The 14,425-nt window shown below is 32.1% G+C and overlaps 1 protein-coding gene across 1 annotated transcript in view; it reads left to right on the top strand.

Moving 5' to 3' along the window:
• Window positions 1–2,126: 2,126 nt before the first annotated feature.
• Window positions 2,127–14,425, top strand: part of LOC124369210 (SANT and BTB domain regulator of class switch recombination-like) — a 48,904-nt gene continuing 36,605 nt past the window's right edge. Inside the window, exons 1-6 of the mRNA XM_046827048.1 lie at window positions 2,127–3,099; window positions 4,006–4,118; window positions 6,983–7,096; window positions 8,984–9,137; window positions 12,452–12,718; window positions 14,042–14,262. Coding sequence (XP_046683004.1) covers window positions 2,222–3,099; window positions 4,006–4,118; window positions 6,983–7,096; window positions 8,984–9,137; window positions 12,452–12,718; window positions 14,042–14,262 — 1,747 coding nt within the window. The 5' untranslated portion in view covers window positions 2,127–2,221. The remainder of the gene's footprint in view (window positions 3,100–4,005; window positions 4,119–6,982; window positions 7,097–8,983; window positions 9,138–12,451; window positions 12,719–14,041; window positions 14,263–14,425) is intronic.

Raw genomic sequence — 14,425 nt, 5'->3', positions numbered from 1 at the left:
ACTGGTAAATTGCCAGTTCTCCTATTAGAACTATTAATGTAGACCGGCTTTGAAGAGCAAAGTTAGAAGTTGAGTGGTAGAGAGGGCGTAATAGCCCTAACTCCGTCTGTCAATAAAGTCATTTTTCAATTCATTTCAAAGTTAAAATTTATCCAGAATCAGGGGTCTTGGAGTTTTTTACTCTTTACATATTGTTGTGTGATTAGACACCCATTACATTTTCCTGTGCCAAAAAATTATCTTGTATTATCATTTTGCAATTGGAACAGATATTACTAAAGTATTAGTTATTTTTAATCTTTGGATTGTTCTGGCCCTTTCAACCTCCTTGAGGAGTCAATATTAGGTTTTAAAGATATATATGAATCTCAATAGTTCTTACTTAATACAGTAGAGTATTTTTAATAGTTTTAATTGAGCACATAATATAAAATACAGGGTGTATATTATGTCTGGAAACACCCAAATATATCCTTTAATAATTTAAATATAAATTTGAAACCTCTTACAATCGTGATAGAGATTGGGCATCTACTTTTTGGAACAATGTTTTGTTATGTCACACCAACGGGGGACGTCCTGCCGAGGGTATCGTGAATATTCTTAATGGAAGCCTATACCTTGTGATACATAATTTTAAAGGTAATAGCTTACTGAATTGAATGCCACAAACCGCATCTCAAAGGAATTATTCTATCAGAAAATAGAGCATTTTTAGTATTGAAAATTTACTGATGTTCAACAATGTAATTTTAACATGGTTCTTGCCACAAAATGTGTTACACTAATTTTTTAGCATTTTTTAAATGCTCAATTAAAATAAAATAAACAATTTATTTTTAAGCTGGTTTCATTAGTACAAATTTACCAGTTTTTATTACAATGAATAAAACTTATGAGTCACTTTCTCTGATTACTTATGAATCTGTACTTGGTGTTTTCCAGTCAGCAGGAAGGTTTAAAGAGACAAAGGTCACTAGCCTATGAGAAACATTATTGTGTTATTAATCATCTGGTCTACAGGTTTCAGTTTGTTGAGCATGGAGCTTTCACTAGACAGGTCTAAGCTTGGGAATTACAAATGGACAAAGGTCATATCATTCCTGTCGAGTTAATCAGTGTCTCTGAAGCATTGCTGTCAACAAGTTATCTAATTACAGTAGTTCAGTTTTTATTTGGCATTTTAATGGAATTGTCTGAAAGAGAACGAATTACTCTGTTGATGATGCGAGGATATGGCGATCGTCAAAAATCTTATCGGGAAGTTTGTAATTTGTTTAATGACACTTTCCCAGAAAGGAATCCCATAAGTGTTTCAACAATATCAAAAACTATTGAGCGTTTTGAAATGACAGGGAGTGTACGTAATCGGCCAAAGTCGGGTAGGATACAATCTGCAAACAGATGAAGAACATGCACTAGATGTTTTGCAAACATTTATTGAAGACCCACATACATCGCTCAGAAAAGCTGCACAGCAACATGATATGCACCCTATGTCTGTGAGTAAGATTTTGAAAATTAATAAATACAAACCATTTAAAGTTCATTTAGTCCAACAGTTAAGTGAGGATGATTACGACAGAAGAGTTGAGTTTTATGAACTTGTGATGCGCAAATGTGATGACAATAGAGATTTTCTGACCAACATACTATTTTCTGATGAGGCAACTTTTTTCCTAAATGGCAATGTTAACAGGCACATTAAAACATGTTTAAAAAATGCTAAAAAATTAGTGTAACACATTTTGTGGCAAGAACCATGTTAAAATTACATTGTTGAACATCAGTAAATTTTCAATACTAAAAATGCTCTATTTTCTGATAGAATAATTCCTTTGAGATGCGGTTTGTGGCATTCAATTCAGTAAGCTATTACCTTTAAAATTATGTATCACAAGGTATAGGCTTCCATTAAGAATATTCACGATACCCTCGGCAGGACGTCCCCCGTTGGTGTGACATAACAAAACATTGTTCCAAAAAGTAGATGCCCAATCTCTATCACGATTGTAAGAGGTTTCAAATTTATATTTAAATTATTAAAGGATATATTTGGGTGTTTCCAGACATAATATACACCCTGTATATTGAATTAGTGACAATAAGACTTGTATTTTCAGATGCTGCTGCAAAGTGTTGCTGTATCCAAATAACAGAGATATGTTCATTTTTACACATATAATCAGTATTAATAAGAGAAACTATATACACTGTGGCCATGAACGAATCACCTAGTGATGAAACAGATTATGGAAACAAGTCTATATCTACGTCAGCAAACGGTGAAGCAGCCAGTCGCAAAGGCCAAGCCAAGCTTCCACCATCCACTCAGTCTGACATATCTATGAAACATTTTTTAGACTTTTTATCAACAGCATACAGACTAAATGATGCCCTGGAAAACTATCCCTTAGAAACATTTAAGAAGTGTAACACAATTGACTGGAATCAACTCAATACTTGTGCATTTGTCTCAGAGCTTTTTCAGAATAGTTTAACTGACAAACAATTTCATAGAAAGAGCTGTGATAAAGATCATGATTATTTAACAGAGGAGGCTGACAATTGCAATGGAACCAAACAAAATGGTGCTGGTATTACTTATTGTGATAATTCCCAGCAGGTTGATCAGAGTATCAGTAACAGACCGACTGAGGAGTGTAAGCCTATTGTCAAGCAGAATTACAAGAGAGGTGAGAAACACAAACGTGGACGATCTGCCAGTTTGGGGGGGAATAACATCAGTAATAGAGGAGACAAAAGTAAATTGGATAAAAGAAGAAGTAGTTTTACAAAAAAGGACAATACAGAAACAAAAACAAAAAACCGCACTGAAGTTAACATTGCGGAGCGACAGGTGAAACGGAAACTAAGTGAAGTTTTACAAGAGGGTATTTTAGATTCTGTTTTGCCCTATGTTATTCCTAAGCAAAATAGTAACTTGTCTCCAAAAAAACCTCTATCTGTTTTGGACAAGAAAAATGGACATGACAAGATTTCTACACCTTCTAGCCAAAGTAAAAATAATATTGCAGTATATCATTCAAAAAAGCAGAACTATTTGTCAACAGAAAACAACAAGGATTCAGCCAAGGAGTAAGTATAATGTTGTAGTAATATTTAAAAACATGAACCCCATTTTCATTTAGACTGTTTTACTCCTTACAAAACCTCTGTCATGAATTGGTTGCACTACTCTTAATAACGATGATATCTAGTTCCCCAGAGATCGTATAATAATAGTTTTATCTGATAATACAATACCTGCTATATTGACACTTATAAAATGGCTAATAATATAATATATGCCTGTTAACCAGTTGTAGCATAAGCATTAAAATTATCAATGGTCTCAAAGTATTTGATACAGACATTAGAGCTCTAACTATCAGTTTTCAGTGGCTATAATTAATAATTTTGGATAATCTCTGAATAAGAAATATTCGTTTTCCAGAAAATGCTTATAGTAATTAGCTACAAAAAACAAGTTAACATAAAAAGTAAAACTAACAAGTAAAATGTAAAAGAAACAACATATTTACGATATAATTATATATTAATACTAATATATAATTTATATTACTAACTGCTTCTGTTAGCAATGGCGTAACAAGAGCAGGAAGGAAACCCCCATCATAAGCCCTAAAAATGTAAACATATATGTATAACAGCAATTCAACTTGTTTTTAATACAGTACTTAAATGTTTTATTTGAATTAAGTCTATCTAGTTTATTTAAATTTATATTTATTTCTTAAAATTAAATTATTCTAAAGTGGGTTTAAATATGAGAACTTCTTCTGATTACCATCACTTACTTATGTAGTGTGTGGTATAAAAAAGAAAGTCCCTATAATATTCCTGTTAAACAGCAGGAAAATAAGTGAATGCAGTTGTAAATGATTGGTTAAGTACATGAATGTAACAAATATTTTAGTTCTGATTGACAGTTTAAAGATACAAAACTATTAATATTTGTTCTTTTATACGTTTTGTTTTCAGCATCGAAGTAGAAATTCATGTATGTGATGAAGTAAAAAATATGAAGAAAGACTTTCGTTGCTCACAGAAACTGCTGGTTTCCAAAATGGGATATTTTGCAGAAGTGACCACAGGTACAAATTAGATTTCTCTTTTAACACAATTAAAATTCTTCATATTATAAATTTGTTATGTAAGACGTTACTGATTATATAAAGATGTGAAATTATGAGACTGACTTATGTGCAAGATCTTGAGGTATACGTAACAATCTAGTTTCGGAGGAGGGCTTTTGAGTTCATAACTCATCTTGAAAGTTGCTGTAAACATACTTCAATAGCCTTAAAATATTTTCGATGACACAGGTTGAGTTATCTCAGCACAATAGTACTTCTTGTTCTATATCATGAGAATTTTCAGTTCCTTAAAGTTATGTACTAGGATTTATAGAAGGTGGTTGGGAGCATGTTTTTAATCTTTTTGTTGTTACCATAACCAATTTAGAGTACCAAGTATTTGCTTCAAAATGCCTTCTCAGTCTATCACCATTACTCTTGGACTTCCTCCAGTTCCTCTTTAACCTTAAGTATTGATCATTTTGCTGTCTGATAATCTTTTTACCTTTTTCTTAACAATTGTAGGTCTATATAAGGGCTTAATAGCCATTTTTAATGTTTCCCTTCCATTCTCACAGTAAAAATTAAAACTTGTATGTTCCTTGTATATATGAATGGAATATGTATATGAATATGTATGAGAATATGTATATGAATGTATATAAAGATGTCTGTCCATTTATGTACTTAGCTAAAGATCATTTCAACTAGATATTAATGAAATTTGATACAGAAGATTAACCTGTAAGAACCTTATCATTTAAGAGAGGCACCTTCATTCATTATTAAAAATGTTCAGTAACAATGTTAGATGAGTTCAAAAAGAAACTATTTGAAATAGTGAGCCAACTGGTAGAGGTAGCATGCTGCGACCATTGAGCATAATTAGCAGCAGATTTTGACAAGAAAATATCATTTGCCATGTTTCACTGAGAGTTATAGCAAGACAAGCGAGTTATGTAACTATGTGTGCCAAAGTGACAATGAAAGAATTTGCAAAACAACATGTGAATGCGAAATTCTTGTATAAATTTGGCTAAACTTTTACAGAAACAGGTCATTGTTAAGGTCAGCCAGGATCTGCTTGCCACTACTCAATACCAATGTAAACTTCCTCAAGAACATAATAACAGATGATGAGATCCGTGTTTATAGCTTTGATATCAAAATGAAAGTGCAGTCATTGCAGTGGATCTCCCTGGCCAAAAAAAGTATGCATGATTACAATGATTAAAATTAGGTTGGTTATGTTTTTTTCTGCATAGGTATTGTCTATCACGAATTTGTAACACATGGTCAGATGGAAAACAAGGATGTATACAAAGGACTTCAAGCTCATTTGAAGCACTCTACAATAGTGGAAGTGAACATGCAATAAATAATCAATGATGGTCTGTGGCAATTAAGATGAAGCTTACATAAAAAATATTGTACCTTTCACTCTAACATGTATTTTAGGACAAAAACATCACAGAGCCTCTAATTTCTGGACAGGCTCTTGATTATACTAAAAAACTACTTGTATAGTTATTGCAAGTAAATAGTTTTTCAAATTGGTTTTACTTATCTAAAAATGAAGAATTTCAAAAAGAACTTTCAACAATTTTAATTAAACTTTCAATATTCTTATAGACTCTCGTTCAAACCAGATTTGTTAAAATAATACTGCAAGGATTCTTTAAAGACAAAGTCATACACTAAGAAACCCAAAATCAATAAAACAAAATGGATACTAGTACAGCTTTAAAACATATCAGTCCCTAGTAATGGCATACACTCTGATGTATTTATTAAAAACAATTTTTCATTCATTCTGGACCAAGCAATCTTTCTGGTCTGGCACTCTATTCCATATTGGCCAGTAGCTGGTTGTCCACATACGTTGTTCAGGCTATTAAATGTGTATTATGTGATTTGATATAAATTTTGCTCAGTTTGAACTCAGAAAAGAGTAATGTAATTCAACTATTTGAGGCTGGGCACTAGAGAGTTTCAGGAGGTATAGTTTAAACATTCTTTAGGCATCTGTTTCTGTTCACCAGATAACTCTAGCATGTCCAAGTTATTTCTATTTAGTTTCTCAGGTCATGATGTTATTAATTAATATTAGAGTTACCAGCTTAGATGGCCTTGTTTAGTAACTCTTCACAAGTTCAATAAATCTTACATTAAATAAAACTATCATAATAATGCTAGAGATGAGAGGTCCTTAGTGAAAAGACAGCTAATGTTCACCTAGGAGCATTTTTGTTTTGATACACCAGACCAAACATGACTTATGAACCAGAGGTGGCCTGACAGTACAGAATGACACCCTTGACGTGTGCATGTTTTTGAGCTAAAACTTTGAGTGCTACTCAATGTGCCACAGCAAGAAACACAGTCTTACATAATATCAAAACTTCCATCACAATTGAGAGTATCAACATTTGTTCTATATTTTAGTATTTTCAAAGACAAGACTTAAGTTCAGACATTTATTCTGAGTGTAATTTTAAAAATACTTAAATAAACATCAATGTATTGAAACCCTCCATCAATCTACAATTATTTACTGTGATAATTTTATAATTGAACTGTGTCTTTCAGTTTCTTTTTACAATTGCCTTAGTCCTTCAGCAATCATAAAATAGCTAAGAACAGTAACCTCTTATGTACTATTTAGTAAACTATTATTGGAAGTATAACTGAAATGAAATCTTTATTTTTGTCATATGCATCATAAAAAAACTATTGCAAAATTCTCAACTTACAATTACATTATGGTAAGTTGAAACATAACTTAAATAGCTAGATAATGTATTACTAACTAAACTTAAACTAACATTAACTTTATTATTTTAAATAATATTAAAGACAACTACTACTTCTTTTCATTTTAGGTCAAAATTTGGAAGATATGGATATATCAGTTCATTGTGATATAACAATATTTGAGTGGCTAATGCGATGGGTGAAGAAAGATCCAGCGAGGCCAGAGTTAACCCCTCAGCTAGGTAAGGTACAAGCCTGATGTAATATTTTTTTACTTATTTACAATTGCACCCAGTTCTCTTCTTTTAAGTGTTTAGTGCGCAATAGTTGGCATCAATGCCAACTTTACTTGTGTGACTGTATAATTACTGGTAGAAGTGTATAGACTTATGCTGGGAACTCTTTCTTTCTCGTCTACTCTGATGAATCCATTAGTAATAAAAAACTATTAGTGTGTGTCGGTTTTATATTATTTATAAGGATAGTGAGGTTCTAAAAAATGATACACAAACAATGCAGCTTTTGCAACTGGAAATAATGAAGGTTGTCCTTGAAGATGTCAGGTGAGACACTATTACCCAGTGGTAAAAAAACTCTGCAGGTCCAGAGTGAAATACATTGATCACACTGACAAAATACCTCATATATGATAGAAGCGGAGAAAAATTGTAAGATTTGGTCTTTCGCTCTGATTTAAGTTTGAAATATAATAATCACATTTAGTTTTTTATAAACTAGTATGACAGTTTGTTTATATTTATGAAAAATGACAATGTATTCTAAGTTGAACGGTTGTTTGTAATTTGTACTGCCTCCCCAATCCAATTGACTCTCCAGGGTGAGTTAATTTACATTATTAAGTATTGTGAGTTCATGTTGGGATTCTGGTTTTTACTTGTGCAGATTACAAAAGCCAGATACAGTAAAAAGAAGTTAAATTTGTGTTGGAAGCTTAGTACTTATCCAGAGTTAAACATCCAGTTTCACCCTTGCTATCCTCTTACTCTTCTAGGATTGTTTGGCATATTTAATGGGATCATCTATTATCTTGGTTAACTGGAATTACCTGTTGGGCCTAGGATGCATCAATAAGATGGCTTGCTACAATTATAAGGGCAATTTGCAACAAACTGATCTGTGATTTTGGAGGAATTAAGATATTGAAACCCCTTACTCTAGCAGGACATGATGTCAATGGTATCAAAAAGAACTGGATTGCTGGGGTAGTAGTCTTTTTACAAGCACTGCTGGCAATATAGGCTCTGTCCTTTTTATGGATTGTTGACTTTTTTACGTATATCAACCAAAACTTTCCTATCATAAAATTTCTTATCTGCTTCAGATGATGACATGCATTTTTTACCACTTGGGGATTGAATTTCCTACCTTTGGCTGCACAAAATCCTGTTTTTGAAATGTACTTATAATTTTATACTGGGTCTACTAATTCTCCACAATCTAATATCTAAATATTGTAGAATAATGTAAGAAAAAATAGCAACGTGAGATATAGCAAATCAGTAACAGTTTCATTAGTAGTTAAAATAATTGTGAAAGCCATTCTGTGGTGATTTGTGACACATGTTTGCAGCATGGTTTTTAGCTTTGTTTTTGTCTGTCAACCCACTAACAACCTGCCCTAAACAAAAACAGAATAAGTACCTATCATCATTGTTCATTATGGCGATATTTATGTCTACTGGAAAATACAAATTGTATTCTATTCAACTAGTTGTAGTAATAATTAATTAAATTTGTTTATAGTAGGAAGTCAAGTCAAGAGAGATACCATTCTCGTCAGTTGAATAACTTGAATAAAAATATGACATAATTGTCGTAAATATCCATTCCGTCGTTCTGTTATACTGAATTTAATAGCGATTAAGTTGAATCTTTCAAGGTCAATCTCTTTCAGGGATCAAACTGACTTTCCTGCTTTATTATGGGCATGATTATTATTTTTCACCATTGTATATTCTTGGACTATTTCAAATATAGATGTATACCTTGTGGCCCGATGAAAAAGGCCAGTTTCTAAAGCATTAAAGTGCCTTAGAAAAACATAAATTATATTAGAATTTGTCTTAATTGAGTGTTGTGGGGAAATTTTAATTTTCACATTTTTCCAGATGCTGCAAATGTAATTCCTGTTCTTGTATCAGCAGCATTTCTTCAGATGGACCCTCTCTTGAATGACTGTTTGCATTTTTGCCAAGAGCACATAAATGATATTTTAAGACTGGCAACCAATTTGTCATGTTTAAATGACAGCATAATTACAAGGTTAGTAATACTAATATTGGCACTCTTATGTTATATTCTTTTTAATTTTAACTTTCTCTGTCATAAATAAAATGTTGTCTTTCCCATTTTAGAACTCAATATAGGATATTAAAAAAAGAATGCCTTCATCAAAAATATCAAGTATCAAAGTAATAAAGTAAATGACACAATTCTACTCTTAATATACTTGTAAAATGTTCAAGATTTTTATACATGAGTGCCCAACTATTGTACTGCAGTTTCCATCTTCAAACAATACACAGAGTCAATAGCAGTTCATAGCAGAGTGCAGAGTGTGTTCATAGCAGTTTCAGAACATTTGTGTTGTAGACAGCCAGTGCAAGGTATGAAATGAAATATGTTTATTGTCATTAACCAACAGTGGTTGCAATAGACATAGTCAAACTTGCACTTATGTAGGTGCACTTATGCCTTGGTGTAGTCTTAATCTTAGGTATTAAAGGTTACATGTCAAATTAAATGATTCAAATAAAATACATTTATAGTCAACAAAAGTGAATAATTACAATATCGACATTTCAAATGTATAACAAATGTGTAATAAAGTTAAAACAAATAAATAAATTAAACATATAAATAAATTAAACACACAAATAAATATAAACATTCAAGTAAGAAACACACTTTTACATAACATCTTGGATTAAAAATTTACAGAAGAGAAATTCCCATTCTTAAATTCAGTTACACTATAAAATGTTTGACTAATCAACCAATTTTTAATTTTTGTTTTAAAAGCGTTAATTGGAAGGTTTCTAAAGTTTAAGGGCAATTTATTAACAAGTTTTATACAAACAAAGCTAAAAGACTCTTGAGTTTTACTCAATCTAGCATATCTTACATCTAACAGATATTGACCTCTGGTGTTGTAACAGTAGATTGAACCTCTTGAAATAAAACTATTTACATTTTCGTTGATATGGGTGAAACTGTAGAAAATGAATAAAATAGGTATTGTGAGTATTTTAAGCTCAGGAAATATAGTTTGACCTGAATCTCTATCCCCCAGATCTTTGTATATGCCTGACCACTTTTTTGCCACATGAAAACTTCTTGGGCTCCACTGGAATTACCCCAAAGAGTAATACCATAAAGTAAACGTGATTGAAAAAATGCATAATATTACTCATATTACTCAAGAGAAGATACAATGAGTACTGTAGTTAGCAAAGTAAATTCTTGACAACTGCTCAAATGCATTTCTGGTGTGTTTATCATAAAGACCATTTTCTGTAAGCAGCAGGATACTTTGGTTTAAGGAGGTTTAAAAGCTGGTAATTTGAATGATGGTCATCGTCGGTGAAAACAAATAACATATACTTTGACCTGTTTGCATAGTCCATGAAAGCCAAGCGTTAGGCATCAGAATACCTAAAATTACTACTCAGGAATTCTAAACAAACATTTAAATTTGTTGCTCTGTATCATTTATATAAAACATGAAATTAAAATTATCAATTGCTCTAAACCTGTTTTATTTGCAGTTGAAATAATCAATAGTATTGATGATGGTGACAGTGTTGTTTAAAATCTCTTTTATTCACGACTTAAGCAATATTTTGAATTGAGATTTAAACATACATCTGAAAGATTTGGAATTGGTACTCTAACCAACCTCATGAAATTTTTGAATATGTTCAAGATTTCCCAACAGGGGATATTATATTTGGTGAAATAATTCAAGACTGAGTAGTTTGTCGAGCAAAATTAACTTTTAATATTTATTTGGACATATGCATAATGTTTTCATGCAATTGGCTAACAAAAAGGGTTGTCTCATCATGACAGTCTTGGCATCTGCAGAGTTCTCAGTAATATATTTCCAAACCAATGGATTGATATAGATGTCTCATACTATAGATATGGAATCTAGTGAATTCCCAGTTCCCAGCCAGTCCTATGCTGTGTCCTACAAAAAATGTGGACTTTACCCAATTAACCCTTTGCACTCGAAAAGCTAGCAGCACTGGCCACACCAAAATTGTAGACAGCTCGTGTTAGTTTTGCCGTAGTTTGTCCTCGCAACTCGTATGGCCAGTACAGATGGCTCCGCTACTTTCATTGACAGCTCGGCGGCCATATTTGTTGTTTGCCTCCCGAGATCAGAACTATTTTTCAATTTCCTCCATGTTATTTGGGTAGTAATTTAAAATGTTTAAAGATGAAATGAAAAACAATTTAAAATTTATTTATAATAAATCTTTATAATACAAAGATAAACATACATTTGGGAAATTTAACTCTTATACGTATATTGTTAACCAAGATATGAAATAAAATGTTATAAAGAAGGTTTTACAGTAATGTTATACTCAGACATGAATTATTTTACATTTTTCCCAGTCTTTACATGTTTTTACAGAATAACACTTTTAAAAATACATTCCTATGTGTAGTCAAGAATAGTTGGCACCCGTCTTTTAGTAAAATTTTGTTTCTATCTCTTTTATCACTTCAGTGTATAGGCCCACTACGTGTCATTTGTCTTATTTGCACAGTTAACGTTTAGAGAAGAATTATAGACTAATTCAAAATTTACCGCTTTGCTTAAAAATAACAATAAAATAAAGCTGTTTGATAGGTTTCAGCACTCACCATTCATTAGAAAACAAAGAGAATATTATAAAATAACTGCTATGTTTAGTTGCCAGAGGTGCTGGCCTTACAAGCTATGGACGTATGATATCTTAGCCAGTACTAGCTGAGATAACATTACGGCAAAAATTAATCTGTGCTTCCGACGAAATGGCAGTGGCCAGTAGAGCTGGCTATATGAGCTCCAAGGACAAATTATAAATACTGCCTTTGAGTGCAAAGGGTTAAAAACTTTTTTCTTGAATGTATCTTAAAAAATTGCATACATTGAGAAAATTCAAATTTGTATTATTTAAAACAATGAATGACTAATATATTTCATATTGTATTTGTCTTGTATACTTATATTGTCAAAAGTATATTGCTAAAATCAAGGACATGTGATTTTTTAGTGTCATATACGTTTGACAAAGTTAAATCTTCCCATGAAATTATACAATTTCTAATAAATAGTTAATTATTTTAGAAGGCTATATATAAAAAAAATGTTGGCCTTAAATTTGTTTTTTACCTTAAAAATAATTCTTGATGCTTACCTCAGATTTACAGAGTATATATATATATATATAAACTGCAAACATATTTGTATATTCTTTTTTTGTTGTATATGTTGTTAGTTTTTTAAGGCATATGCTTAAAAACTGAGCACTCTGACACTAAACTTGTTCCAATTTTAAAGAATAATTTATTTTTAACAGGTTAGCGAATCAATTCACAAACATAGAAATAGAAGAGATGAGAGATAAAAGAGACAAACTCCAATCTAGATTATTCTGCAAGTTGATAGCATTTCTTGGTGACCCAGAGCCTGATCACAAGCGGGGACATTTTGCTTCGCTGGCATATATATTTGAGTGTGCACATTGCCACAAATTGTTGCCTCAGAGCCTCAGTACTCTGGTCAGTTGCTGTCCATCCAGTAACCGTATCAACTCACTGGGCCACATACAAGGAATACATATCAGGTAACATCAAATGACTGTTGTAAAATCGTAGCTATGGTGGTTTGGAGAGATAAAAAAAAGTCAGCGACGAAGAAGCTCAAAATGAACTCATTACATTGTTTCGATATCAGAGACACAGAGAATTCTCTAGGTGAAGAGGTATACTCATTGCTTTTGTAGGTGCACAAATAAGTGACTATGATATCTTAAACATGATCCCAAAGCATGGTGGAGCAACCGAGTTTTCTATAAATATTGTAGCTATGGTGGAAAGGGTTGATTCAATGTGAATGTTGAGTTTAGCTCCAATTCTCCTTCCTCTGAGTGCAGCATCTGAAATCTGATGCTGTCACAGACAGAGATCCAAAAAAGGTGGGTGATGAAGAAGTTTAAAGTGAACTCTTTACATCTATTCAAACGAGAGATTCAAAAGAGATAAAAATGAACTATCTTGAATCTCTTCAGATGAACATAGCTCCAGATTCCAGGAGTCAAGTATGTGACAGTTTCAGATTCTAGACGCTGCACTAAGAGGAAGGAGATCTGGAACTAAACTCTACATGCATATAGTGAAATGTCGCTAATGCTATTATAGGTTACTAGCATTGGTGTAATGACATTATACACGACAGTCCAAGAAATTGGGTGAAATTACTAATTTTTATTTAGAACATAATATGAAATCTATTACACGTTTTTAACTGTTTAAGATTATTTGATGTGGTAATCCTAATAATGATTATACTAAATCTCAAACATTTCAAATAGTAGTTAAACAATTAAAATTTTCTCAGTTACTGTGTTTCTTGGCCAGATTAATTTAATTGTAATACAACAGATTTAATCAATTGAAACTTCAGAATGAGGGAACACCCTAGATTCCCCTCCTTCCTAGAAATAATTTCATATCCTCAAGACTCGTCTGTAGAGTTTATATTTTCCCACCCTTTACATAACACTAGTCATCCTTATACTTTGTGGAATAATTAATTGTTTGGAGAACCAATTTCATGGCCTATTGTTCTAAGGGTAGTTTTTAATGAGAATTTAATTGTCCTCGAAATTGGAGGTGAATCTCTAGTTTATTTACCACCAAGAACCTTTTTATGGTACATTTCTTAATGATGGATAAATATTTACTACTTACAGCTTTTTAAATGCTCTAGTAAGTGCCACATAATCTGTACATCAAGGAATGTTGTAGATAGAAAGCAATGGTGGATTAGGATTGAAATTTTAATACTTATATATTTTGTGTTTTCGTCTTAGTTGTAAATTTTACACTTAGGAATGTGTGTTAGTGTTTTGCCATTTTCTAGCACTATGATAATATATTATTATCAGGAACCCAGATTGGAGTGTGACTGAGCTGATCAAACAAATCCGCAGTGAATTAGGCAGTTGGCGTGGGGTCTACTGGAGACTTTGGGCCCAGTGCCATTGGCTCCTGTGTTCTGTCTGTCATGTCTACTACCCTGTCTCTCAGTCGGACTGGTGTTGTTATCATTCTGACTCACCTCAGTTCTTCATAATGGAACAGCATCGTACAATGTCTTTTCCCATAGGTATGTTTTTGTATTTATGAACTATGATAATATGACTTATCTTTCTTAATTATATAGTTTTGCCAATAGTGCTTTATTTTTTTAAAGTCGATTTTGATAAATATGCCAGTTGTGTTCTTCAGGTAATAGATTTTATTTTTCATCTAAATTTGAGTTTATTCAC

This window comes from Homalodisca vitripennis, chromosome X (genome assembly GCF_021130785.1).
Source record: "Homalodisca vitripennis isolate AUS2020 chromosome X, UT_GWSS_2.1, whole genome shotgun sequence".
Lineage (NCBI taxonomy): Eukaryota > Metazoa > Arthropoda > Insecta > Hemiptera > Cicadellidae > Homalodisca > Homalodisca vitripennis.
This window is presented reverse-complemented; position numbering and strand designations above follow the sequence as displayed.